This window comes from Caloenas nicobarica, chromosome 6, assembly GCF_036013445.1.
Source record: "Caloenas nicobarica isolate bCalNic1 chromosome 6, bCalNic1.hap1, whole genome shotgun sequence".
NCBI classification, from domain to species: Eukaryota; Metazoa; Chordata; class Aves; order Columbiformes; family Columbidae; genus Caloenas; species Caloenas nicobarica.
In genome coordinates this window covers 14,375,950-14,401,891 of record NC_088250.1, presented here as the reverse complement: position 1 = coordinate 14,401,891, position 25,942 = coordinate 14,375,950, and the positions used below count along the sequence as shown (strand labels likewise).

The window sequence follows — 25,942 nt, the reverse complement described above, 5'->3', positions numbered from 1 at the left end:
CAACGCAGTGAATTAAAAGCATCTATATTGCCTTAGGCTTCAGAGCTGTAACTGCTTAGTGGCAGCAGCAAGTTTAGAATGAGATATAAACTATTGGCAGACACATCATCTTTATAATAGAAATAGCCAAAACACGAGAGAAAGGGCACAAGTGTCAACTGACAGTTCCATTTATTTAAAATGGCAAAAGAATATTCCACTTGGGGGAAAAAACCCATTGCTTCTAGAACTATTGGCTGTGTAAAAACAAAGCCAGGAATAAGGCCCTTGCTTTCAACCTCAATTTTCACCCTGGTTGATAAAACTGAAATAGAAAAATAATGAAAACAAACTGCTGAACAGGAGTACAAGATATAGCTCAAGAAACCAATATTTGATTTTTGTCTTACGATATAGATGTACATTCAGCTACTTACAATAAAAGCATTAAGTCACTATGTGATGTTCTGTAGCACTGTTCACCTCAGTAAGCCTGGCTACCAAAAATAAGTCAGTTTAGCAATGGTTTCCGTTTAAATACATACATTATATGTTTTAGGTCCTTTAAATTTTCCTTCTCTCTGGCTTTTGCAGGGGGTACATCTGTCTTCCTGGGCACAACACACTAAATTGTACCATTCATTTATTTTCTAAGCAGCAGCTGATTGATCCGGCATCTTCTTCACTTTCCTGTGCCTTATCCCTAATTGCAAACCCACTTCCTTATCAAAGCCTGCAGGGCCTTCTAGCTCTTCAGATCAACAGTTAAATAAATGCCCTGGTTCACAGTGCATGATAAAATTAAGCTCTGTTTCACCTGTTAGAACCTAAATGGGGTATGCAGTATTGTAAAGGATATGACGGACCAGATCCTCATTGTGGTACATTAAGCACAGTGAATAAAAACATACTGCAACCCCTTTTGCACCCTTTAAAAAGAGGAGGTTCTCATTTTGTCCAATACTGCTGCCAGACAGCGTGGCTGCAGTCTGTAGAGGCTTTAGTCTTGATTGTACAGGTTGAGTTTTAAGCTCAGCGTGTGCTTTAAGGTGGTTTGCCAAGAAGTGCTCTTTACGAGAAAGATTGCGCTGAACATCATACAAGAAGACTTTGCCTTAAGAAACAAGAGAAACTGAAATGCAGATAACACTTTTGACTTCTGTTTTCTTAGTAGGCTGTGCCCTTAGGAAAGATAAAACCGGGACAAACTTGGGCAGCACATGGATTCAGTGTAGCATATACCTGTGGTGTTTTCTCCTTTCTGTGATGCAGGTGAGAATTCAAAGCTATGAAAGTTCCTCAGAAGTAGTTAACACAGAAGGTGCAGCTTTCCAAATGGGAGCCTCTGCAAAAGAACTACCTCTCCTTTGAAGCCTTCTAGGTACAGCCAACTCTTTCAAACATCACATTTAACTAACTCCCTTAAACAAAAAATGCGCTTCTCCCATCATTCTTGCTGAGGACCTCTCATTCCCATCCTCCTCTCTTCGTCCACGTTATTTCACTAACTGAAAATTCCTTAACAAAGAACTTCTAAACAAAAAAGGTGCAAGTAAGGAGGCTGTTCAGACTGCTGTTCGTATTCCCATTAGCTAAAAGCTGCTACCAGGATGAGAAACTGATGTGCTCTAAAATATTTAGGACCTTCCCAAAGAATCGAAGCATGTCACCAAGTCACTGACTGCAGAGCAGGATGCAGAAGCTAATCAGCTGTGTTAACAATGCAGCGGGAAGCTTTACGTTGTATATGCTGAACACATCTGCAACAAGAAAAGTATATATCAATTAAACTGAGTAAAGCACTAACATTCTAGTCTTTGCTAACTACAGAGCACAACCCAGTCCTCCCCAAATAGCACTGGATTCATGTATCAGGATCAAATTACCATGGAAGGAGGGAAAAAAATAATGCTTTAATTTGGCATTTTTTTCTGAAGTACACCCCAAAAGGATGATGCTGCCCTGTTAACAGCCAGTACCTCATCAGTGGGGCAAGACTTGCAAGCTGTGTACCTGCTCATTCTTCCCCCCCACACTGTTACTCCTTCTGCCCTTCCCACTGCTCTGCAAGATGCACACTGGAAGCTTTGCTCTCCCGTTCTTCACCCCCATCCCCACAAAAAAAAAAAAGAATTTTAGGAAAAAATAATTCACGGAGGGGGTTGTCGGGCATTGGAACAGGCTGCCCAGGGAAGTGGTGGAGTCACCATCCCTGGAGGGGTTTAAAAGGTGTTTCGACGAGGTTCTTAGGGACATGGTTTAGTGCTAGAGTTAGGTTAGGTTATGGTTGGACTCGATGATCTTGGGGGTCTCTTCCAACCAAAATGATTCTATGATTTTAAAAAAGCACAAAGAACAACTGGTAGCGATCTCATTCAGTCTCCGGATTCCTATGCATTTGAAGAGCTGCGTTCTGAAGCGTTAACCTTGTGTTAAGTGTCTGATGGATGTCTGAAGGGAAAAAAAATGGAAAAAAAAAGCAAGTTCTGGCTCAACCCTCCCACAAAGGCTGGGTTATGATACATACCACAGTATCAATCTCTTCTGGGCCCACCATCTGAGAGACCTCGTAGAATTCTTCAGGAGACATGGGGAGCAGGTTTTCTGGAGACTGGAGCCTGGAAGGGTGGCTGAGGGAAGGAGAAGAGCAGGGACAACCCTTCAGTGAGGGAGCGAGGCACAGCTGGGCCACCACGCTGGCTCTGAGGCCACAAGGGCCACTACTGAGGTCTCCGGGGAAGAAGCCCATGAGCCACACACCCCACTTTGCAAAGCCAGCATGGCTTTAAATGAAAAGTGGGACTGCTCACTGATCTACCTTCTAAACAAACAAGTCCAACAAGTCTTTTAAGAACTTGCTTTTCAAGACGTTATTTGCCAGTGCAACTACCTGCAAGTTCCTAGGGTTTTTAACCTAAAAATGGTGTTTCAAACACAGTGCTGCATTAATGTGGTGTGATCAGATACTCAAAGAAAGGAAAGATTTGACAGGTGCATCTACTCCTTAAATACTATGAAGAGACAAGAACTGCAGCTAAAAAGTTATGATCAGTTCCTAGAAATCCAGCATTTCTGTGGAAACTTACACTTCAGATACAGAGATCAACTCAGTCTTGATATAGCCATTTCCCTTGGGACCATCCAAATCCATCGGCTCTGGTGCTTCAAGGAGAAAAAAAAAAAAAGCAGCTTATTTTTGTGTGTGGTGGTGTTTGTTTTTTTTTTTTAGCATGTTTACTTCACATTGCCATCTTTATTGTATCAAAAATAAAGCCTGTGACCCAGATAATGTGCAAGTCTCCCTCTCGTGCATTTTACAGCACTATGGTTAATTTATTCCATTTTTTAGCCAATTTTTCCTTTTTGCTTTTCCCCTCCGAAAATGGGGAATAAAACCTCCCCTGAAGTCTGACGTAGCTGTACCAACCACACAGCCAGGATCAGTCCTGTGGAACAGTCACATTTGAGTCACAGTTCCAGCTGTTAGTGGGAACCTACAGCCCCGAGATATCTCACAGGAAAGCTGAATTCGAGGGCCTGCAACAATTACGTTTCCAGTTTTAGATCCGACTACATATCATGTTTTTAAAAACAGACTTTTTCTTAACCTGCTAAAGCTGAAGTGCCTGTTCTCTCTGTTCAGCTGAGAAGCACTCAAGCAAGGGTTAGGCTGCTGAGGCAGCCCAACTCCTACCCTTTCTTTCCACGCTGCAGACATTATCCAGTGCGCAAACATCTGAAGAGCAAACATCACACTTAGGCTGTCTGAGCCATTTATAGCACTCACCCTCCTTAGGCCTGGAGTAGTATTTGCCAAAGGCATTGTCTTTGGGTATATCTGGGTACAGAAACCTCAGTGGATTTTCAGGAATGTTTTCAGCTGCCATCACTTTGTAGTTGCGAATGATATCAGGGAAAGTAACAGCAGAGAGCTCCTTCTTGGTGTACGGTTCTACCGAGTGGAACTGGGGCTCTGCAGAGGAGAGAAACAGTGACTCTTGAAGGTGGTTTCCAAGTTTTTTCCTAAAACTGTCCAGAAAAGCTGCAGCCATGTCCACAAATTCAGAGGTCATGAGAACAAAAGACTTACCTGGATGACACCTACTGTGCTGCAGGTAAATATTTAATGACTGTCAAAAGGAAAGGACAATTGTATTGAGGGGTAGGAAGGCATGTGCGGGGATGGCTTATAGCGATGGCTTTTGATGTATTTTGTATACATAATGACTGGGGTGACCTGTGCGTGGAAATGAACAGTGGTGTTTAATTATAGCTGTGCTACCTTTTCAACCTTCTTCCAAATGATGTCATTCAAACTCTGTTCCCTATTAGGAAGCTTGATCCCAATACACCACTTGGAGCTCTTGTGAACCATAGAGACAGATAAAGCTGCCCTGAATGCTCCAAATACACCCTCCTTTGCTCAGTTTATGGATGTCTCAGCTATGAAGGCAGCAAAGGGAAAAAGCCATTCAAGCACATTCAGCAGTTTCTCTTCCAGCTGTTGTAGGTCTTGGGCTCGTCAAAGTTGTGCCAACAGCTGCAGCACCCTGGCAGGTGGGGGTAATTTAATTAGTATGATAAGGGGAGGACCCTGATTTGGTACAGGGGTGGTTATAGGTTTTTTGCAGCTTTTATGTTTCTGGGCTTTCTTAGAAGAGGGGTGAGGGAAGTCACCCAGCTAGTTGAGGAAGCCAGCTCTTTGTGAGTTCTTCTGGAAATAGGAAGAAGGACAACTCCTTGGGAAATGAAGTGAGTACGTGGTTTACCTGGGAAGAATGTGGGAAAGAACAAGTGTGCTGGGCCACGAGTTAAAGTTGTTTGAGGAAGGAGTGTTGCACACGAGGTGAAGTGCTGAGAGAGAACAATAACACAGAGGGTGAAATGTGGCTGTAGTAAACTTTTCCTGAGAGAGAAATCTCTGGTGGGAAGGTGATGGGGTTTGGAGGGGGATGCAGCTGTGTGTGTACTAAGGGTCTCTTGCTTGGAGAGACCCCAGGGAGGCTGAGGAAACAACCCAGTCAGTTTGTTTGTCCTCAACAAAATTCCAGGCCAGCAGCAGTACCTGGGAAGCATTACTGGCCTTAGCTGAAACCTTAAACAATCCCCTGTATGGCTTACGAACTACACCCAGTAAGGCCCGTGTCTGCTATGGTGTGTGGGGATCGCTCAGGTGGTGTGTTGTATCGGTTCTCCGTGTGAAAGAGCATAAAAACTATTTGTTCTGATGTAAGCTTGTATTTTGAAGATAAAGATGTCCTCTGTTACTGACTTACCATTTTGAGATCCTTCCACCCAAGTAAACGTGATGGCTCCCTCTCTGCTGCTCTCGCTGAATCTCAGTAAAAACGTTCCTGGGCTCTGGTCCTTCAGTAAAGCACGTTCTTTCTCTTTACTTATGAAACCCATGATGCAGCTGTAATGTTGAAAAGAAAAAGCTGTGTTAAAACTTTAACAAAAAAAGCTGGGCTAGCTAGGAAAATTAAAAAGCTTTTGTCACTTAAAAGAGCTGAAGTGCTTGTAAAAGCCTGGTAGAAGGCTTTGTCTTGTGACCAGCCGGAGCTGCCCCAGGCAAGCCGTGAATCGCTCCAGCTTCCTCCGGCGCTCGTCTTGGTGCCTCGTACAAATGCTTTTCTGAGCTCAGAATGAAAGAGATTATCTCTTGCTGTCCAAGCTGGGCTGTGGAAGCAGAAGTTGTATGTGTGTTTAATATGGTCAGCTCGCAGTTTTACCTTCAAAAGCGTATCAAGGAACAGTTGTTTCTCCCCTTTGGCTGCTGAAACAGTTTGCTGGCTAACAGGTTGCATTCATATGGGCATGGGGTTTGTTTTGCTCCTAGCGCACGTTTTCTAGATGAGCTGTTATGCTTGTGTGACTTCAATCCCCCCCAAATTTGCTCTTTTCAGCAAATGTCATTGTGTGGGCAAGGAGGCCCATGTGGAAATCATAGAAAATGGGTTGGTATGGGGAGGGGGTTGCATGAGCCAGCACTAGGGGTATAGCCTGGGTCAAAACCCAACTGCTTTTTTAAAAAATGCGGAATTCCTGTGCACTACTTCTTATTTCTCAAAACATTCCATCAATAATGAAGTTTGAGTACTACTGCTACTGTCCTTCTGTGCATTAAGTTATGAGTTAGGGAAAAGTGCTTTTTGCACAGAATCTGCTAAATAATCATGCTTTTGCTTAGGATTTCGGATGCTGTAAGCCGTCTTGGTTTGAGTTTAGTGGGGGGTTTTTTGTGTGGGGTTTTTTTTTTTCCTTTTTTTTGAATGGCTTGCTTTAGGTAACGAATGTGTTTGGCAGTAAATGTTCTGTGTATAACTGAAGTTTTTGAGTCTTTTGCCTTCCCATCCCTCAAGTATGAAGAAAGGCAAGTGTTCTTGAGGCTATAATACTTATTGTTTTGTATACAAGGGGAGCCTTATCTTAAGGAACACTATAGATTTCTCTCCTTCCCACTCAAGTATCTTTGCAGCTGGCAACAGTTTCCCCTTCATTTCCCTTTTTGCTTTTCTAGGAAATGAAGCTCTGTGAGGATCTGCCCAAGCCAGCTGAGAGAGAAAAAACTAATAGCACTCAATTTCTGGTTTTGAATACATTCAGGAGTTAACTTGTACCTCTTCTTTCTGTTTAAACCCTAAACAGGAGATGGTTCTCACAACTGAGAGCAATGACTAATGATTTAAGACTGCATCAGAGTCCACTTAGCTGAAAAATATGTAGGTTTTAGCAAGTGAAACAAGGCTTATGTACTATGAAGGGCTTTGGCAGAACTTGTCTGGAGCCGGGGGTAATAATTTGAAGCCTGCTGCTGAATGCAGAAGGGCAGAGCCCTTCTGCAAAGCTTGTGGGATAGCAGGATGCTCCACTGTGTGTGATTTGATAGGGTTTCAGAATGTGGCTAAACCCAAAATGCAGGATATTGACCTTGGCTAAACCTGTTTCTGGCAGCAATTACTCCTGAAATCAGCAACAGCAGAATCAAAAGTTTACTAAACCACTATTTAAGGGCCAATGGAACTGGTTTTCCATCTGGCAGAGTCTTACTACTTACTACTACTCTATTAAAATCAGCAAAGACTTTCTGGGGTCATGTTGCAGATACATGAGTTCAGAGTCTGGCTGCTGCCACCCACAGGAGGTTCACAGTAAAGTGTGTTTGTGGGTAGGGTTTTTGTTTGGTGGTGTGTGTGTGGGGTGGTGTTGTTGTTGTTGTTTTGGTTGTTTTCTAAAGTGGATGATCCCTTTATGACTTATACTTTGTACTTCAGTCCTCCCTGTGAAACACAAAAGAGGCTCTTTTCTAGGGCGTGGAAAGAACCTACTTACAGCAGGAGTGGATGCAAAAAAAAAAAAAATCTAACATTCGAAGCCCTGCTCTGTGACTTAAATGGGACAGCTTAGTCATTTGATTTTTTTTTTTTTTTTTTTTTTGCTTTAAACAGTTGCCTCATTAGAGGCTTCCTCACTGATAAGAATTTACTTGCCTCAGATTTTCCTGGTTGCAGGTTCTACTTTGTGCAGATACTTTGGATCCAGTAACCTCACAACCTCAGGATGCAACTGCTGGCCTAAATGAGAGGTCTGAGAAAACAACCGCGTCTTTGTTAACTTCACTAAGGTCTTACCCATCATTCCAGAGACACAGGAGGTGTTTCTTAATCAGTTCCAGGATTCCCTCAATCCACAGCCAAAAGGGGAAATTTTTATCATTCATATTTTCCTGAAATTAAGATTGCAAAAAGGCAAGGGTGGGAGGGGGGAGAACAGGGATTGATGAAACATGAGTTTTCTTAAGCGGAGAGGAAGCAAATTCTCAGTCCTGCCAGCATCTCCTTGCTCTTGCACTGTTCTCCCCTCTTCCTTCTTTCCCACCCTTCCAGTATTCTCTTATTTTTTTTTCTTTTTCCCTTTCTGCTTCTCTACTCCAGAAGGACAGAAACTCTTGGGAATGAAGCGTGTACTGAATCTTAAGGCAAGAGGTCTGCCTGAGCCTGCAGTCCACACAGACACATGATCCATCACCTTTCCTGCAATGACACTGGTCTGAGAACAAAGAAAGGGCTCTAGTTCCTGCCTAGGCACTGTCCTTATTGTCCACTGCTGTCACCTCCTGCTTATCTATACCAGTTCAGGGTCGAAAGCCAAAGAAAATGTGACAAGTCGCCCTTGTCTTGCTGCAGCCAGGGTTGCGAAATCCCATAGTGTGGCTTTCTGCCATCATGCTGACCACCTTGGCCGCCTTGTGCTACTCCTTACCATAACGTAGTTCCCCCTAGTCTAGGAAATGTCCTTTACTATGCAGAGAATGTTCACCCTGCTGGGTTTTGATTTTTTTTAATATTTTTTTTCCTGTAATAGTTAAAATGGACAACTATTCTATTAATAGAAATTGTATTAATAGTAATGAAGATGCTGTGTTTGAAATATGTTTTTCTATATAGTTCACACAGCTGAAAAGCAATCTCAATCACCTACTCCTTGCTATTACAAGACTATTTTTTTCTCTTTCTACTGTTACTTTAACCTCACCACCCAAACCTTCTACAACCACCTAAGCTCTAGGATAATTAGGATACACTACTGAAAAAGAAAGCACCCTGGGGAAAAAAACCCAACAAACCAACCCCATGACAAAGCTCCTTCCATCTCAGTTTTTAAGCTGTGTTCATACCTTGCAGAATCTTGTCCAAGGAATAAGGCCATCATGAGATCCTCCACTTGTTGGCCCTGAACAGAATAAATTGACTTTAGTCACATTCTCTAAGTTACTTAGGCTGAAATGAAATTACTTATAGTACCAAGTTCTGAGTGTTTATTTACAACTCTGAGCTGTTGGATTAAGAAAGAAATGCAATACTACTGTATTTGCATGGCTAGTACAGGGAAAGCTTGCAAAATTCCCCTCTGGAGAAGTTTGCTGCATTGGAATGACCAAATGTATTTAAACAGCCCTTGTGTAATGAGAACTGTTTTGTTCTGACACTTTCTGCACTTGCCAGGTTCAAAATGTTTCCAGGAAGGAGACTGAACTCTTGCACAACTCTTCTCCAGCAAAACAAAACCACAACTCAAGCTTTTTTGTAGGAGCTCAGCAGACCGTACAATATCTGAGATCAAGCACTTTCCTGTCTTAATTCTGGTGACTTGTAGGCTTTTGCCTTAGAAACTCTTGACTTCTAGGTCTGCCCAACCACAGGCTCATCTCATTCCTGTCGCATTCATTTCCCCCTCACCTTGTTCTTAGGCCAACAGTGTTTCATAACCACATTTAAACCACCAAGAAAATCCTATGCTGTGACTACAATAGTGAGAGCTTTGCAGACCCTGACTGTATTCAGAGCCAAATTCTGTCCATCACAGATCATGCTACGGATTTCAACAAAGTCAAAAATATGCTGCTTCTCCCCTTCATCTCTAGAAATAAACTGGTTTAGGGAGCTTGTTTCTGATGCTGCTGGTCTTAGAGAAGACCAAGATTCTGTCAACTTTTGCATCACAAAAACAGCAGGTGAGTTGTACCCTGGCACACTGTTAGATTCTGTGTCCCTTTTTGCTAAGGAATCCTGAAAACACAGTGTTTGTCTACCTGGGCTTTTTTTTCAGTAGTTAAATATCTTAGCTCTACAGCTAAAAGTAATAGCATCCCTACTATTACCAGAGCTTGACAAAAATCTCTGAAGTTCTAAAATCCAAGTTTAACATTGAAAGTATGTCAGTGGTTAATTTGTCTTCATGACAGTTAATTAAACTAAAAAACTACTCTCCTTGCAGAATTCTGAGAAGTAATCTATTAAATCAGTAAGTGTTTTGTCAGATCTGATGTCTCGGGGAAACTGGAGGAATTAGAGACTGGAATGGTGTACTTACCACCTAGACCCACTAATGTCAAATCCCTTTAAAGAGAAATGCTTCCTGAAATTTAAGGTTAGTGGAAAATACTGAATCAACAGTACTTTTATCTATGCAAACACAGTAGCAGTGTCAAGCAAACTGACAAGGAGTTTGTAAACAAAACTCATGGCTAAAATTAAGCTTTTACTAAGGACTCTTGGCTAGGAGATGTTCCATTTGATATCCTTTAATCATCTCACAGTGTTTGCACTTTGATATTGCAACTGTGTTTATGCAGATAAAGCCCCACTATAGTTGGGGGCACGCATGAAGTTAAAATTAATGGAGATGGATTGAAAAACAAAAAAATCCAAGAAATGGCCACTTCGAAGACAGACTAAACGTGTTGTTTCAGTAGCTCTTCAAAAGGCAGAAGTAGCCCAAATCCACACTTCCTTCATGCAGAGAACTCCTAAGTTAGAACTACGGACTTCTTTTTTTCACGATCTGACCTTCGTTTACAAACTCTACCATATCGAAAACCAGAAAACACTTTATTGCTATGTATTGATATTATATGGGGTGGGGGGGAAAGGCGTGAGAGGAAGTAAAATAGATTGCAGAAAAGAGGTAGAATGAGCTTCAGCTCAAACAGAACACCTGTGATGGAAGCAGACCATACCAAGTAGCTTCTCTCCCAGCATGCTCAGCTGATCTGCATTAAGTCCTCTTTTTGTTACAGATGAAAACTGCCAGCTCAGAACTTCAGAAAGTTTAGACCACTTTGCATAAGGTGGATTCAGGAAGAAGGACAAGTTCTAGAATGGAAGGGAAAAATAACAATCTACAGTTAACTAACAGGAATTTTGGAATGCCATTTGAATTTATGAAAGTGTATTGCCAAAACAAAATTTGGATTTAAGGATGGATGTTAGCTTGAGACAACTCTGCAAAAGCAGGCTGCTGTTCTGCCAGGTGCTCTTCACCAGGAAAAGCAATATCTGGGACTCTGCTTGGGATGTGTCTTCTCCCAGTGGGTAGAATTCCAAGATTACTTAAATTTATTTGAATTCTTGAATGTTTACTTGGCTTCTCACTGTACTGCATATACTGAATACAATGTATAATATCCTTATGTGGGTTTTAAACAGTGCTCTGTTTAGGACAGGGAAGTCACTGTCTCTTGCTGCACCTGAAAGCCATCAAGAGTCATCTGCATGGAAAAAATTCAGCAGACACTTGTATACAGACAATGCTTGAAAATTAGAGTATTTCTGCTATTTTTTTTCTGTGAATACCTTAGGATCAGTAGACAGCATGTTGAACCACAAGATAGAAGCCCATCCGCTTGGCAGCTGGCTGACGTTTGAGATCACAACGATGGGAAGGGACGTGGTCTGAAAGGGACACAAAAGGACTCACGTCAGGTTGTCCCGTACCGCTGCTGCCGTCCTCCTCCACATTCCCCACAAACGCATTTCCACTGTTGTTCCCTGCTGGTCTCAACTTTTTCACTTGAACTTTTTATGTAGGGGAGAAAATGTCAATATGATGAAGTACTAGAAAGACCTGGGTGATTTTTCTCTGATACAGACTTGAATTTAGTGTCAGTTAAGATAGTGCTGATAGCAACAGTAGAGTTCACAGCATATCACTTCCAAAATAAAAGGAAACTGATCACGTAGAGAGCTTAAAACACAGGTTTGGTTATCAGACGCTTTGCAAAGCACATCTACTCTTATTTACCTAGAGACTTCACAGCATTCTCACTGTATGTGTCTATACAGAGATGTTGTGAAGTGTCATTCATATCTTTTGAAATAACAGGAAGTGCTTGATATCCCAATACTTTAAAAAAATAGAAAGAAAGCCTAGATCGTCAGCATGAGTGACATCGAGGAATTTAAGTCCATCTCTTTCATGTAAGACATACCTCTAGGTCTATCACCAAGCCGGGCTGGCACAGCTGTGTCTCAAAACTCAGAGAGTGAAGTTCTTCTGTTACAATGAGAGGACCCTTAAAAAAGAACCAAAACAAACAAACAATAAAAACCACATACACGCAAAACACCTTTCAGGGGTGGAAAGACTGAAAATTGCTTGGCAGGAAAGTGAGGAGATTTATCATGGTGGTGAAAAACCTTTTCTGCCCAAGGGTTCTTGCTCTAGACCTCAGAGTTTCCAGGTTAAAGTCAAATGACAACACAAAGTTCCTAGAAGTGCCTTTTTTTCTGTTTGGTGGGGTTTTTTTTGGCTTGTACACAGAAGCTGTAGAAAAATCTGTCTTTGCCAGAAAGACCTGTTAAAGTTACTTGTCCAGGGGGACACTGTTCTTGCAGAGACCTCCTACACAGACAACTTTCAAAAAATACTGAACCCCCCTCCTATTGATCTGCCATCCTGTGTGCTGCTTCATGGGGTTGAGTGAGCATTGTCTTAAATGCCCGAATGCCTTTTTAGTATTATGCATAAGCTTTACAAACAAGGTTAGTGCTGCTTACCTCATTCGTTCTGTTTCCTGCATTTTTCTGTTCTTTCAGTTGCTGTAAACGAAGAAATAAAAAAAGCCTGTCACTCATTTACCTTGGCCTCAAATGAAAGTGGGAGAGAATGGAAATGCTTGCATTGTAGTTATTTAACTGTGTGCAAACTTGCTGCACTAGTGTCTGATTCTATTTGGTTCTAAGCTGTGGAAGCCAAAGGATTAAACTGTAGATAACTACTACTCTTTTATAAACTAACCATCTGTGAAAACAGATATTGCTTCGTTATGATGTAATGTCTTAATGTGAGAGGCCTTATAAGAACAGCAGCAGTGTGAAATAGGGAAGGATCAGATGAAATATGGGTTTATCCTCTCTGAAGTGGATGATAAACTCTAGACAGTGTCTGTTCGAGGCGAGGAAGGGAGACTTCCATGTTCAGGACTTGCTTTTTTCTGGTCCTGTTGTAATGATAGAACCAATCTGATTTATCTCGGAATCTGCAGATCAGAAGTGTTGTACAGTGTGCTGAAGCCACTGAATTTCTGGTAGCTGCCCACTTCCAGACAACTTTTGTTTTTCGGACTCAAAGCTCTTTAAACTAGAATGTCCTCAGTTGGAAGGGACCCACAAGGATCATCGAGTCCAATTACTCCAAGCTTTCCTACCTATGGACCTTCCTCCAAAAGGCCCAAACCAGCATTTCTAGGCTTCTTTTTCTTCTTCCTCTGAAGAACTCCTTACAGCATAAGCTGTATGGCAGCAAATACTCTTGTTTGCATTTCTGGCCCCATGCCAGTGACAAAAGCAATAGCATTTAAATTGAAACAGGCCAAAGATTTCAAAAAGGGAAGAACCAAGAAAAAGGAGAAATGATTACAGTTCCTCTTATACAGAAGTAAACAATTACTCCAATAACTAAAGCAAATTGTCTGCTTCCTACCACTCCCTCTACCCACACAATGAAATGGATGTGTCAATGAAAATTTAAAAAAATCCCCTACCAAGTGCCTGAATTCTGCTGCTAGACTTCCATTAGTAGATTCTTCCATATTCATTACTTTTGTGTTTGTTCCCAAAATATTAAATTTCCTGAACCTTCACAAAGAGAGAGAAAAGAATTAAGTCTCAAATTAATTGGAAGAACCCAACATTAATATACTGAACTGTGATGCCACATACCCTTTGACTGAGTTCTTCTCACTTACATCTCTGTCAAAAAAAAAAAAAAAAGACAAAATCAAAATCTTTTAATGGTTCTGCCGCAGACAAAGAAAATGTGTGTGTTTTGGTAGCTGAGAACTGGTAAAAATGCTTTTGTGAAATCTTTGGTGCAAAAGAGGAGGCAATTGGTTCAAGCAGTCAAAATAAATATTGTGCTACACAGGCCGTCCTTTACCAAAGCTTAAATTTTGCTATGGGGGCTTTATAATCAAAGTCCTTTATTTTGTTACATAGGTCTTAACTCTTGCTCTGAGGAAAAAAAATATATAGCACTGCCATTCTAAATCTGCTTTCAAACCATACAACTTATTGAATACATTGCTGCATCACTTGAACCTGTTTTCCCACTACTCGGGATTTTACCGAGTTGCATTGTACCTGATGTACTCCTCAGAGCCTCAGCTCCCACATCTGCATAAGAATTTCTTTTTCACAGTTCTCTGCAATCTTCTGGGCCCCTGAGCTGTTTCAAGTGAACAGAATGCTCCCTAAGGACTTGAAAGGGAGGACAAAAACCCACTTGCTTTCTTAAGAGCACAGCTACTGTTGTTATTTTAGAGCATCTTTTATGTTTCTTTCCCTGCCCTTAAAGTGTGTGCTAAATTCATCTGAACTGTATTTCTTATAAAAAGCTGAGCTTGCTTACAAAAGATTGGTAGTAATCTGTTCAGATTGCTTTAAGTTTTTCACTAATTGAGAATGTCATACATTAAAGATAGACCGTTTATACCTCTAATTCCAAGACAGCTTTAGGATGGCTAGATCCCTCGCTAGAGGCTACCCAAAAAGTAAGATATTTTTAAGACATGGCTCAAATATGTGACTGTTGCAGTAGTGAGCTCTCTTTGGTGCACCTGAGTGGGGCCGGGGGAAAGAAGTTGAGGCCATCTGTGCTTTGTGATGTGTCTCTAACGGCAGAAAGAGATTTGGAGCAATAGCAGGGGTAAGAAAAAGGGAGACTGAACCCGCTGCCATGGACAACCAACCTGCTCCTGGCCAGCTCAACACTTAAAATGTGACTGGCCTCTTGGATTTCTGACCATGGGGACTGCTTAGCATTAATGTACATAGGAGTGAGAAAAATGCAACATACTTATCAAATAGAACTTTCACTTTCAAGTTGTAGTTCAGTTCCTGCAGTTTCACCAACAATCTGGAAAGAGAATTTTTTTTTTTAATGGCTGCAATTGTAAAAGACAGGTGCTCTTCTATGACATGCTTATCAAAGATATATTTAGGCTTGCCACAAAACAAGAATGAGGAAAGGGAAAGTATACCTCAGCTTTACAGTAAACTGTACTCCTGTCTTCAGGACCAAGGGCCTCTGAGGGTGTGTTGGCATGCAAGGCTGCCTCTCTACCACAAAGGAGCTATGGAAAGAACAGATTAAAAGCACTTTATCAATATTGTCTTTGAGGAATAAGAAATTACATTTAAAAAAAAAGTGAACTTTGAGAGAATGGTGATTTACCAGTAGTACTGCACAGCTTATTCATTCAGTTTCAACCTACACAGAGGTTTGTGTGTTGGTTTATTTCATTTCTATCAATGGGGCTAGAAAAATTTCAAGTATAAAGTGATTTATAAGGGCTGGCTTGTCCTAAATGTATTTGTAGCTTGAAGAAAGTGAGTGTTACCTCAGACATCCCTGAAATCAAATAGCAGGTAAACACTGTGATGCAACTAGCACAATCCAAGTGAGGAGTGTTGCTTTGTTTGCTATTCCCAGCTCTTTCCAAATGCTTACGGTGACAGTGCTACGTAACAACACGTGCCCAAGAGCTAGATAGGAGAAATGGGGATTTGATAAGGGCTAGTGAAGCCCACAAAGCAAACTCCTGAGCCTCTAACCTGTTCTGATACACCCCAAGCTGTTGCTGTCTTGGGCACTTTTTGTTTATCGAGCACTGTGCTGTGTAGACATAAATCCTGAAGGCTTTCTATTATTACCAAGTCCTAGGCAGCATGGAGACTTTTCCTTCTGCTGTTTTCACAGGCAAGAAAACTGAACAGCAGCTTACAGATAACAGCAGCTACATTTCAACAGCTCTTCCTCATTGCCTTTGCTTTGAAAAGCAGTACCTGTGTTTTCCAAATGAAGATCAGTGGTCAAAGCATCTGAACAGGACTCTGGAAACCTGGGTTTTAGCCCCCCGGGACAGGGTGTTACCTACTGTAGCTAAGCCTCTTACCTGCTAGATTCAAGTCTTCTGCAGCATTATTTTTTTGTCTACTATATGTTTAAAGAATGTAAATCTGATCTTATGCAGGGCAACTACCAGCTAGAGTAACTTGCACATTAGGGGTGGTACAGAGACAGGGCCAGTCTCTCTGTGTTGGAGATTAAGAGGATGCATCCAGACACAACAGGTTGGACAATCTACTGTGTATTTATCTTTGGCATATCTTGATGTGGATGGTTCCTTGCCTCCAGTTACTTGAGCTTTGCAGGGCTGAATCTTAAAGCAAAGAACAGACTAAGAGATTAGGAGTCTGATTCTGTGATCATGGCATATTGCAGCCTAGCTCTTGCTAACTTAAATGATGACTGATCACAAACCCTTTCCATGGGCCTAAGCCTGTTGAAACACTGCATAGGGTAAATCTCAAAAATAGTCATTTACTTTAATGTTTGTGCCAAACTTAGGAAAACCTCAAACTGCAAAGTTAGCACGTAGGAAGTATTGAGGGAACAGAAGGGAAGGTGCTCTCCATCCATTTATTCATGCACACACAAAAAGAGTCTCTTTGTTACCTCTGGATGAGCTGTTTGAAAAGACTGTATGTTCGGTCCTGCAGCACTTGTTTGTTTTTGGTGATGGGATCTGGGTCATACGTAAACTTCTGTTCCAGCTCCTCAAGCTTTTTGAGCTGCTGACGAACTTGCTGTAGACTTTCGGCAACAATGGTGAACCTACGATTACAGGATCTTATTACTTTTTAGTGTGTTTTTGTATTGTAGCAATGCTGAAACACCAGCCAGGTGACTGTCCCTGAGGATGAGGCACAAAGAACACTTCTTGCTCGTTGGAAATGTGGTGAGGTGATAAAATCAATGAAATGTAGTGTCGTGACAGAATGAAAGTGCATGATATAAATCATTATATTTCACAGATCTGGTGTTCCTTCATAACACTTCAAGTCCCTGCACAATGCAGCCCTTGACCAGAGACTCACCAGTTCTGTAGCTGGTCAAGGCAGGCGTTGGGTGGGCCACCGATGCACGCAGTCTGCTGCCTGTGTTTCCATTCCACCAGTTCCTCCTTAATAAGAGCACTCTGTGTGTGCTCTGTGTTGTTCAACAGCTGTACAATCTTGTTGACCACTTCCTATAGAGAGTATAAAATTATGCTGTTTATTAAAAAAACTTCACATAGGAAAGCTAAGCACTGTTTTAGCTAATGCTATCTGTCTGGCAAAACTCTACAAGGAGCTCAAAGTAATAGTTTCTGTCAAGTGAGGATGGTTTCTAGAAACACCTGACACTTTTTAGCTGGAGTATTTGTTAGATTAAATGGAGAAACAATGGAAAAACCAAAGCATGTTCAGTATTCCTGAATTTTGAGCCAGTGTCCCACATCCATGTATGTCCCAAGTTATACATCTGGGATCACCCAGTGTTTGCTGTAGATTTGAGCAGTGCAATGAGTGTGTAATATAGCTGCAATTAAAAAAAAAAAAAATTCTTTCCTCAAGAACATGACTATTGATGTGACATATTTTTCCCTCTCATTGTTCTTGTAGCTTTACCTGACAGAGTTTGATAAAGGTTGCTAGAAGAGAAATAAAATTGTGTACAGGGATTCCACATTTTTCAGTCAGGATTGAAAGAATGAAATCTTAGTTCAACTGATAATAGTACAAAAGTTTTCTTTTATATAATTTGCTATGTCAACCCAATGAAAATGAACATGTGTTCAAAATGAGGCACTGTTGTCTTCTGAAAGAAAACTTGAGCACTACCTTTCTCTTGAGGTCAAGTGATAAAAACATCTTCTTGAGATTCATTTGCTCTTTCTTAAATTCCTCCTGTGACATACCATTGGAGTCGTGCTCTGTAAAATAAGTCCAAATTGTGAAGGTGAGGCTGAAGGAGTGTTGATGTATGGGTGGGGGAAACACTGGAGGCAGGCGGGGACCTGCCTGGCTAATGTGAACTATATCTTTAAAGCTTAAGAGAGGAAATATTTACTGCCTCCTAGACTGTGGGGTTTTTTTATTCTTCCTTTCCCTCTTCTGAAAGGACGGAGTCAATAATTAAAGCATTAATTCAAGGAAAAGCCACTATCCCACTGAACTAATTGAGATGGGTTTGTTTGCTTTTTAGAGCAAGAACCTGATTTAAAATAATGATTATATCGTGTGAAGATACACACTGGGCTATTTGTTTTCATGCTGACTTCAGACATGAATGATTTATATTCCTTAACCTGGCAACAGAAGTTAACTGTTATTTCAAGGGAGATTTACTCACCTCTATTTTGCAAGGTTTTACATTTAAAGTCATATTCATCTTGCATATCCTCTAATGTCTTGATGTCTTGCTCCACGTCCTGTAAAGCACAAATGAAGGTGGCCACAATTATTCACTATTTTCATGTAATGCAAAACTACTTCTGATTAGGAGCTGCCTGGTACCAGCCCTCTACAGAGATGAAGTCCAGTTTTGTAGCAATGCCTCTTCCTGGAACTTCTAACAGAAAACATCCCTAAGTTAGTCACCTTCTATTCACTCTCCCTCCCCCTATTAATAACTACAATCTGTTAATTATAAAAAACCTAAGTTCACAGAGTTTAGAAGAACCTAGGCTACAGGGAAAAAAAAACTTGAAACAGCACACAGCATTGCTTGGAGAAAAACTTTCTGTCATTAGTGTTAAGACAACAAACATCTATGTGCTAGATTAAAATCTTCTAGTTAATGACAAATTGGTCAGTATGTGATTTGTTAAGAGTTTTTCCTCAGTTGCTACTATTTCAGACGGGTAAAATGTTTTTGTTGCTAAAATTTAGGCATGAGAAATTCAATCTTGCTAAACCAGTCAAATCTCAATCTGTATTATGGTGCTACTGACAAATAATTACTTTATATTTTCAGACAGTTACTGGTTAGAGACTTGTACACCAAATCATTACCTTATTTTTATTTGTCATTTTAGGAAGTCTTAGGTATTGAAAGCTTTTCAACATCTGTGAATCAACAAATACTACTTTAAATAGTTATACTTACTACAACGCTGTTTTTTACAGCCTTAACTTTCAAATCGAGCTCCTTCTGTTTGTCCAGCATCCCAATCACAGTGTTCTGTACGCTCCCCACTTCCATCTGAGGGAGGAAAGCAGAACAACACAAATCAAACCAGAGCAAATATTTTTTTTTTTCCCATTAATATAAGCTAGTGGATTTTTTTTTTTGACAAACAACCTGATGAAGCACAGCTTGTTCTAACAAATCATACTAAGGTTTTATAATATAAAGTTGAGTCCAGGTGAATTTACAAGAAACAAGGGAGGATTAAAAATGCCTGTTGTGCAGTGATGCTGCAGTTTTTCATCATAGCATTATAAAGCTATAAACATAGTCTGTCTTCTCTCTGCACAAATCCATTATTTTGTTTGCATTTCTTCATGTATCTTCTAAATGTATTTCAAGAAACCAGCAACCCTGAAGGCTGGATGAGGATTAGATTCATCCATACAGGGTATGGAGAGAAATGGGCTAAGAACACAACAGGTCTGTGTGGAGGTAAATGGGATAACTTGATTTGCTATTTCTTTCCTATGGGGTATTCAAGCACGTTTTAGATCTCAGTATAATTTCTTTGAAAGCTGACCTCAGCATCATTCAGGAATTTTATTGCATGGCTTCACTCAGGGATAGTTGCAGTAATTTGAAAGAGAGGATTTTTTTTTTTTTTTTTGGTGGTTGTTCCACACATTAATGGTGTTAGAAACTCGTTGTTTCTCCAGTGTGGGACAGTCAGGTGTGCATTGTTCTGATTAATTAATGCTCCAACTCAAGCAAAGGTCATCTAAAGTATTAATTTTGGGAAACGCTCCCCATCATAGATATAAGTCAGACTATTTGGGCAATCCCAGCATACTGAAACACTTGGGATTCTCCTTCGGTTTTTAAGATGCTTATAATTGTGCTTGTTCTGCATTTTACCTTCTCAGCTTTGGGAAATGCAAATATTTACCAGAAAGCAGAGGTCGGGCATAGTGTTGTACCTAGTGCCAACAGTAAGTTTCCCTTCTTAATGACCCACACGTATTACATGCTGGAAAGGCAGTTTTGAGTGGTTTATGTCATTGTGTGCCAGAAGTGAAACCAAACAGCTGTGCTGCAGCTGCGAGGGCTCTGCCAGAGTCACACTTTTGGTGGAGCTGGTTTGGACACAGCTGCATGAAGCGCCTTGTTGAAAGCTTGTGCCTGAGTGTTCTTCTCACCCTACCAATACGCATTCAAAAACCTGCCCTAAAGGGAAGTATTTCAGTATCTAAACTTAACATGCTTGGTCAGTCGTCACTTTATTACTACGTAAGTGGATTACATCTAGCTATATAGCTTGTCTTTCCCAACTGCAGATTTTTTTTTTTATTGCGAAACAGCTCTTCTTACAAAAGGAAAAAACAATGATGAAGCCTGAGAGCAGATGAGGAATAAGAAGGCGGCTTTACCTATGGTTCAGAGGAAAGAAATGGGCTTCATTTAAAAAACAAAAATGGAAATAAAGACTTGGAGTTAACTGGGAAAGGGAATGATGCAGCATTTTCCCCAGAGAGACAGTCCAGAGAAGCACCAAGGCTCAGCTGCTTGATAGAGTACACTCAGGAGTTAAAATACAGAAGAAGAACTCTACAAAATCTTGCTGGAGAAATCAGGCAAGCACTAATTATTAAGTTGTAATGAAATCTGATGAGTACATCAGGTTATATGACAGAAGCGTTAAAAAAAAAAAAAAAAAGCATGGCTTTTATATCACTCCAGGAATAGAAATTACTTCCTGGCCATTTCCCTTTGAAATGCTTCATACAGTACAAACAAGCCCCACTGTCCAGCTGGTACAAATCAGTGTTCACTCTTCCGTCTTTAAAAAACCATGTTGTTGGGCAGAGAGGACAGCCTGTTTCCTCCTTCAGTAGTCTTCTGCTCCCTCTGTCCCAAATAATAGGAAAGGAAAGGGTAGATACAACTGCTGTAGACATTCCAAGACTGTTACCTGACTCAACAGCTGGGCACTGTTCAGTATTTTCCTCTCTTCTTTCAGACAGTTGTGGATGATCATTGCCATGTGTATTGGGTCTTCTTGGAAGTTATCCTGGCATTGGAGACAGTCTATTGTTAAGTTTCATACCCATGATTTCTTGTCCTTCAGTAAACTGATTGGCAAAAATATTAGAGCCTTGAGGCACATGCTGGTCACAGGATGCTCCAAGACTACAGGGAGCGTGACAGCTGCACCCATGTCCAAGAACGAGCTTCTATTTTAGTTCATTGGTGTACAAATAGATGGGACTGGGCACAAAGCAACAGGAAAGGGTCAGAGACATGAGTGGGAGAAGGGAGGTGCTTCCCTACAGCCTTAGATAGAGCTCATCCTCTCTCCAGACCCACCCTCCTACATAAAAAAAATACAGAAATACAGCTGCTGGTTTTGAAGGGCAACTAGGGATATGTTCTGCACTGCCACTCACTACCACCTGCTTTGGCTCTTTTCTCTGTCAGGATGCACAGAAGTGCTGTCTGATGGCAAATCCCTTGCTATTAACTCTGGTTCTGCAGTTGCACAGGAAGGATTTCTTCCCCTGTGTTTCTTCTGTGTCAGAAGCTTCTTAGGACACTGAGGAAACCAGCTGGGGAAGGGGTGGGGTAACCGAAACTACACTCAAATAAGTGCTCCAAATATATATAGCGAACATCTTACACATGACAACATTTTTCTTCCTGGAGTTCTCAGAAACTTTAACTGTACTGGTAATGAAACTGTAACTTTCTAACCGAAGGCAATGAAAACAAAAATGGAGCAACATTCGAATTCTGGCTTTTAAATTGGGATTCTCACACATTGCCTGCAAAAATCCTTCATGGCAGGGTAATTTGCTTAGAGGCATCCAGTTGTGCAACTGAAACATGCAAATGTACAGGCATATACCTCAGGCATACCTGAAGATTACGTTTGCTTTTCCTTATGTTGTGTTGCAGCAAAAAGTTGTTTTCTATCAAGAATCTACTAAACTGATCATCAAGCTGTGACAGCAGGTCATGGAATAACACCGTAGCAAAAGACACGTTGCTGGCTGCATGTTCCCTAGAATAATTTAAGGCATGCTTGTGTTAAACACTCTTTCAATACAACATTCAAGAAATGCATACAGTAGTACTTTATTTTTAATCCCCAAGTCCAGTTGTAGTATATGCAAACAGTAAGAATTACCTTCAAACACTTGCATTCTCTCAACTTTGACTTTCCTTGATACAGAAATGTTGTTTTTCTCTGTATTATTCTTGCCACATTCTGTGCAACTTCATTTACTCATTCCATGCACACCAAGAAGCTAAAAGCGAGCTTAATTCATGTGCATGTTGTACCGCTCTTCTAAAATAAGAGAATTGCAAGAAATCTTGGCAAGTTCAAAGTCTGCCAACACCAAGAGCTTGAGCTGCCAAGGTAGTAACTGATTGCTCTTAAAACAGCCGCTTTTGTCACAGACCAACCAAGGAAAATATGAGACAGTACTTGTTACTCTCTAGAAAGCCCTGGAGGGGCAAGAACACAGGCAACAGCACCCACACTGAACTACCTGAAGGCCACTTTCCAAGCTTACCAATCCTGGTTTTCCAGCCACTGTGCCAAGTACTGCCTGATTTCCATAGGAAAGCTGTCATCGTATAGCTGGTGAACTTGCTCCAAGAACTTGGAGTCAAGTTGCTGGAGCTGATACCACTGAGTCATCCTGAGGAGGAAGCGGGGGGGGAAAAAACGGTGTAAATGTATAAGTAGGACTGCACTGGTAAAGACTAACTCCTAAAGTTTTCATGAACAATAGCAAAACTGAAGAAGTAGGAAGGAAAAGTGTTTGCAGCAAACAAAAACATTTTCAGTTGTGACTGTTTTACAAAGGTAGTCATTACAACTGAACACTTCTGTGTTTAATTTAGAAGAAAAATTAAGAAAATTGCAAGACAGTGAACTCTTTAATGAAAAACAACTCAAAGCTAAATCACCCTTCCCTGTGAAAACTTTTTTTTTTTTTTCCCCCTTTGAACACCTTTTCACTGTATTTAGGGTACTGGTAGTGTTATCGCTCTCTTGCTTAGCAGGGACAGGATATAGGAATGAGGAGCTGTGTTTGATACCTGTATTCTGTAGGATTGAGATCCTGTACGTGGAGTTTTGCCTTTTATCAGTGCTGATGTACCCCTCCTCGCCAAGAGGTGGAAAACCAAGGAAACCTCTAAGGGCTCATTTTCAGGTGCCATTTGTGTTCTCACTTACCTGCTCTGAAAATGAACAATATCTGAAGTTGCTTTAAACAGAGAAATATTTGAGAGCTATTTTTCCTACTGTATGCTTCAGTTCCCATGATCAAATTTTCAGGTGAAATTAAGTAATGGCTGCAGTAGACACAGGGATTTTTTTTTTTAAAGGAACTAACATGATGGGGAGAAGCTGTGCTGTACAATGACAGGCTGGCTGGACGGTCAGATATTTGGTCTCTGCAGATTTGTTACCATCCCCTCCCTGGGCTGCAGTTTAGTGTCTTGTGGTAGAAATGGCATGTCAAGATATGTCTGCGGAACAGTTTGGGCTCAGAACGTGGATGCTGAGATGCAAGTCCACTTGCAGCTGCAACTTTTAAAACAGGGTGATAGGACCTATCCAAGGAACAAGGCAGCATCTGGGTGAAAAAATATCTTAGATGTGGCTTCTTGTCAAATGCCATTATTGTCTGTGTACCAGCTCCTCCAGCTGCCCTGGGGCATATGGGTGAGAAGAAAATGGGAGTTAAACATGCAACTTTTTTTTTTTTTTTTTAAGTGGGGGCTTTGAGGGTTTTGATGTGTGTGGAATTCAGATTACAGGTAACGCAACATTTGAGAATGTTGTAGTGGCACCACGGTGAACAGTTAAACACAACGTTGGTGAGGAAAGCTGGAAGGATTTGTCTAAATGCATGAAGTTAGTCTGCTGTGGGTTTTGTTTGTTTTTTCTTTTGTTCTTTTTCTTGGCGTAGTTTAATATTCCTGTGTCTTAAAGCAACCAGACTGGGAAAAGACCTAAGATGGGTCACAGAGAACCATCCAAAGGGGTGGTTACAGGGCAATATGATAAGAGCAATATGATAACACAGCAAACGCGATCCTTGGGATGCAAGCAGGGAAACGCTGAAAAGTTGGGAAGTTGGCACCTTTTGTGGCGAAGAGAGAGCGATACTGGGGTGTAGTGCTCACCCTGCCGTGGACTGACAGGTGAGGTGGGTAGGACAGACAGCCTGCTTTGCGGTCCTGCCTTCCCTTAAATAAATGCAATACGATTGCTGCTTGGGAGTGTCCCTGGAGAAAAGGGGACCCGGTTGGAAGCCCCGAAATTGGGGGCGGCTTATTTGCAGGGTCTGTGTGCCTCGGTGCCAACCGTGCTCAGAGCTCGGGCTCCTTCTCTAACCCCATTTAACCGCCTCATAAAAATTAGATTCTCCGTGTGCTTCCCGACCGATCACCGCCGAACCGTGCGACGGCAGCTCGGGAGCAAAGGGCGGCTGAACGCCGTCCCTGCCGCCTCCCCCGCGCCCCCGCGGCTCGGACAGCGCTCCCCGGGCCCGTGCCCGCGCCCCCGCGGCTCGGACAGCGCTCCCCGGGCCCGTGCCCGCGCCCCCGCGGCTCGGACAGCGCTCCCCGGGCCCGTGCCCGCGCCCCCGCGGCTCGGACAGCGCTCCCCGGGCCCGGGCCCGCGCCCCCGCGGCTCGGACAGCGCTCCCCGGGCCCGGGCCCGCGCCCCCGCGGCTCGGACAGCGCTCCCCGGGCCCGGGCCCGCGCCCCCGCGGCTCGGACAGCGCTCCCCGGGCCCGTGCCCCGCCCCGGCCCCCGCACTCACCCGCGGCACCCAGCAGCTCCGGCTCCGCACCGCGACCCCGCTCCCGCCTAGAAATACCCGCACGGCCAGCGAGCGTGGGGCGCCCCGCAGAGCCAATCAGAGCCCACCTCCCGCCGCCTCAGCCAATGGGCGCGCGGCAGCGCCGCGATGCCCCGCCTACAGCCCTTTGCTTTCCGCGGGGCGGGCGCGGTGTTCCCGCTGCCGCGCTCCCCCCCTGCCGGGGCCGCCGGTCACCCGGGGGCTCCCGGCGGTGCCTGCCCGGCTGGCTGAATAACCGCGCGTGTGGCGTAGAGAATGTGCCGCTGTCGGGATGTGAGAGCAGGTGTGACAGGTGGCTCTGCCCGGCAGGTAGGCGCTGTGGCTCTGGTGTCCCCACAGGCCCTGTCAGGGTGAGGGCCCTCAGGAGGTGACTCTCCTCGCCCCAAGGAGGGAACGCGCTGAAGCGCACAGCCCCGGGGGCCATCTCGGGCCGGCAGCCGCAGGTTCAGCTACACGGGTGCCCCGGGCATTCACCCCGCTCCTGGGGCTGGCGGCGTCGCCCCCTTTCCCCGCCCGCGCCAACCCCCGGAATCCTCCCCTCACCTCTCGGGGAAGGCTCCGGGAGCCTTTTCCCGTGCCCAGCCCCCGGTGCCCGCGGACACCGGTTCCCGCTGCCTCAGTCAGTCACACCGGGCGGAGTGCGCAGGCGCGGGGGGGAAGTCTTGCGGCTGGAACAGCCGCACCACGTGATTTCGGGGAAAGGCGGCGGGGAGCCGGAAACCGGCGGCTGAGGGGAAGGCGAAAGTGAAACCGGCGGCGGCCCGGCCCCCTCACCCCCGGGCCGGCCGCTCGCCCGGCCAGCCCTGCCGGCTCAGCTTTCTGAGAGCGGAGCGGTCGGACTCGGCGGCGAGAGGGGCCGCTCCGGGCGGTCCCTGAGGCGGCGGTGGGTGCTGCGGGGCCTGGCCCGGCGCTCCCTGCCCAGGCCGCCGCTTCACCTCGTCGTCGCGATTTGTAGGGGTTTAAAGCACTGGAGGTTAAAAGTGGTTCTGAACTGTGAGCAATAGAAGGCAAGGTGACCTAATTTTCGTTGTCGTGAGAAAATCTCATGGTTTTCAGCTTGTTGGTGTAGTGACAGGCTGGCTCTGGAAGGTGGTATTGGGGCAGAGAATCCTGTGAAAACTGCTGATTTCTCAGCCATCTGCATTGCACGGGTGGAAGCAACGCATGGAAGTGCACTGAAGGATTGTACAGATGCAGTTGTTAGCTTACAAACCATAACCCAGGCGTCCATCACTTATGGAAACTTTTAGGAATGCTTATGAGTGCCAAGAGGCTGAGCGTTCT

The 25,942-nt window shown here is 43.2% G+C and overlaps 1 protein-coding gene across 2 annotated transcripts; it reads right to left on the bottom strand.

The window, feature by feature from the left end:
- Positions 1-154: 154 nt before the first annotated feature.
- STAT1 (signal transducer and activator of transcription 1) lies at positions 155-25,293 on the bottom strand. Of its 2 annotated transcripts, XM_065637454.1 has the most exons (25): positions 25,202-25,293; positions 24,620-24,666; positions 22,353-22,481; positions 21,691-21,835; positions 20,747-20,845; positions 18,754-18,849; positions 17,998-18,076; positions 17,487-17,578; positions 16,701-16,852; positions 16,279-16,437; positions 14,801-14,893; positions 14,617-14,676; positions 13,482-13,511; positions 13,304-13,397; positions 12,318-12,359; positions 11,750-11,833; positions 11,115-11,213; positions 10,499-10,634; positions 8,657-8,712; positions 7,611-7,705; positions 5,256-5,395; positions 3,767-3,952; positions 3,066-3,141; positions 2,507-2,609; positions 155-1,739 (listed from the first exon to the last, which is right to left on the bottom strand). In XM_065637454.1, the coding sequence occupies exons 3-25, from the start codon at positions 22,478-22,480 to the stop codon at positions 1,716-1,718; spliced, it is 2,268 nt and encodes a 755-aa protein (XP_065493526.1). In that variant the 5' UTR covers position 22,481; positions 24,620-24,666; positions 25,202-25,293; the 3' UTR covers positions 155-1,715. The 2 variants fall into 2 exon arrangements, with proteins under 2 accessions (XP_065493526.1, XP_065493525.1); XM_065637453.1 differs by lacking the exon at positions 24,620-24,666.
- Positions 25,294-25,942: the final 649 nt, after the last annotated feature.

What these genes read in the sequence shown, in the direction of transcription:
- STAT1 (XM_065637454.1), bottom strand. Translation starts at nt 22,480, where the DNA reads ATGACTCAGTGGTATCAGCTCCAGCAACTTGACTCCAAGTTCTTGGAG. An exon ending in AAAGCAAACGTAATCTTCAG is followed by an intron (nt 20,846 to 21,690) that starts GTATGCCTGAGG and finishes CTCCAATGCCAG; the next exon opens with GATAACTTCCAAGAAGACCC. An exon ending in CAGCAGAATTCAGGCACTTG is followed by an intron (nt 12,360 to 13,303) that starts GTAGGGGATTTT and finishes CTTCGTTTACAG; the next exon opens with CAACTGAAAGAACAGAAAAA.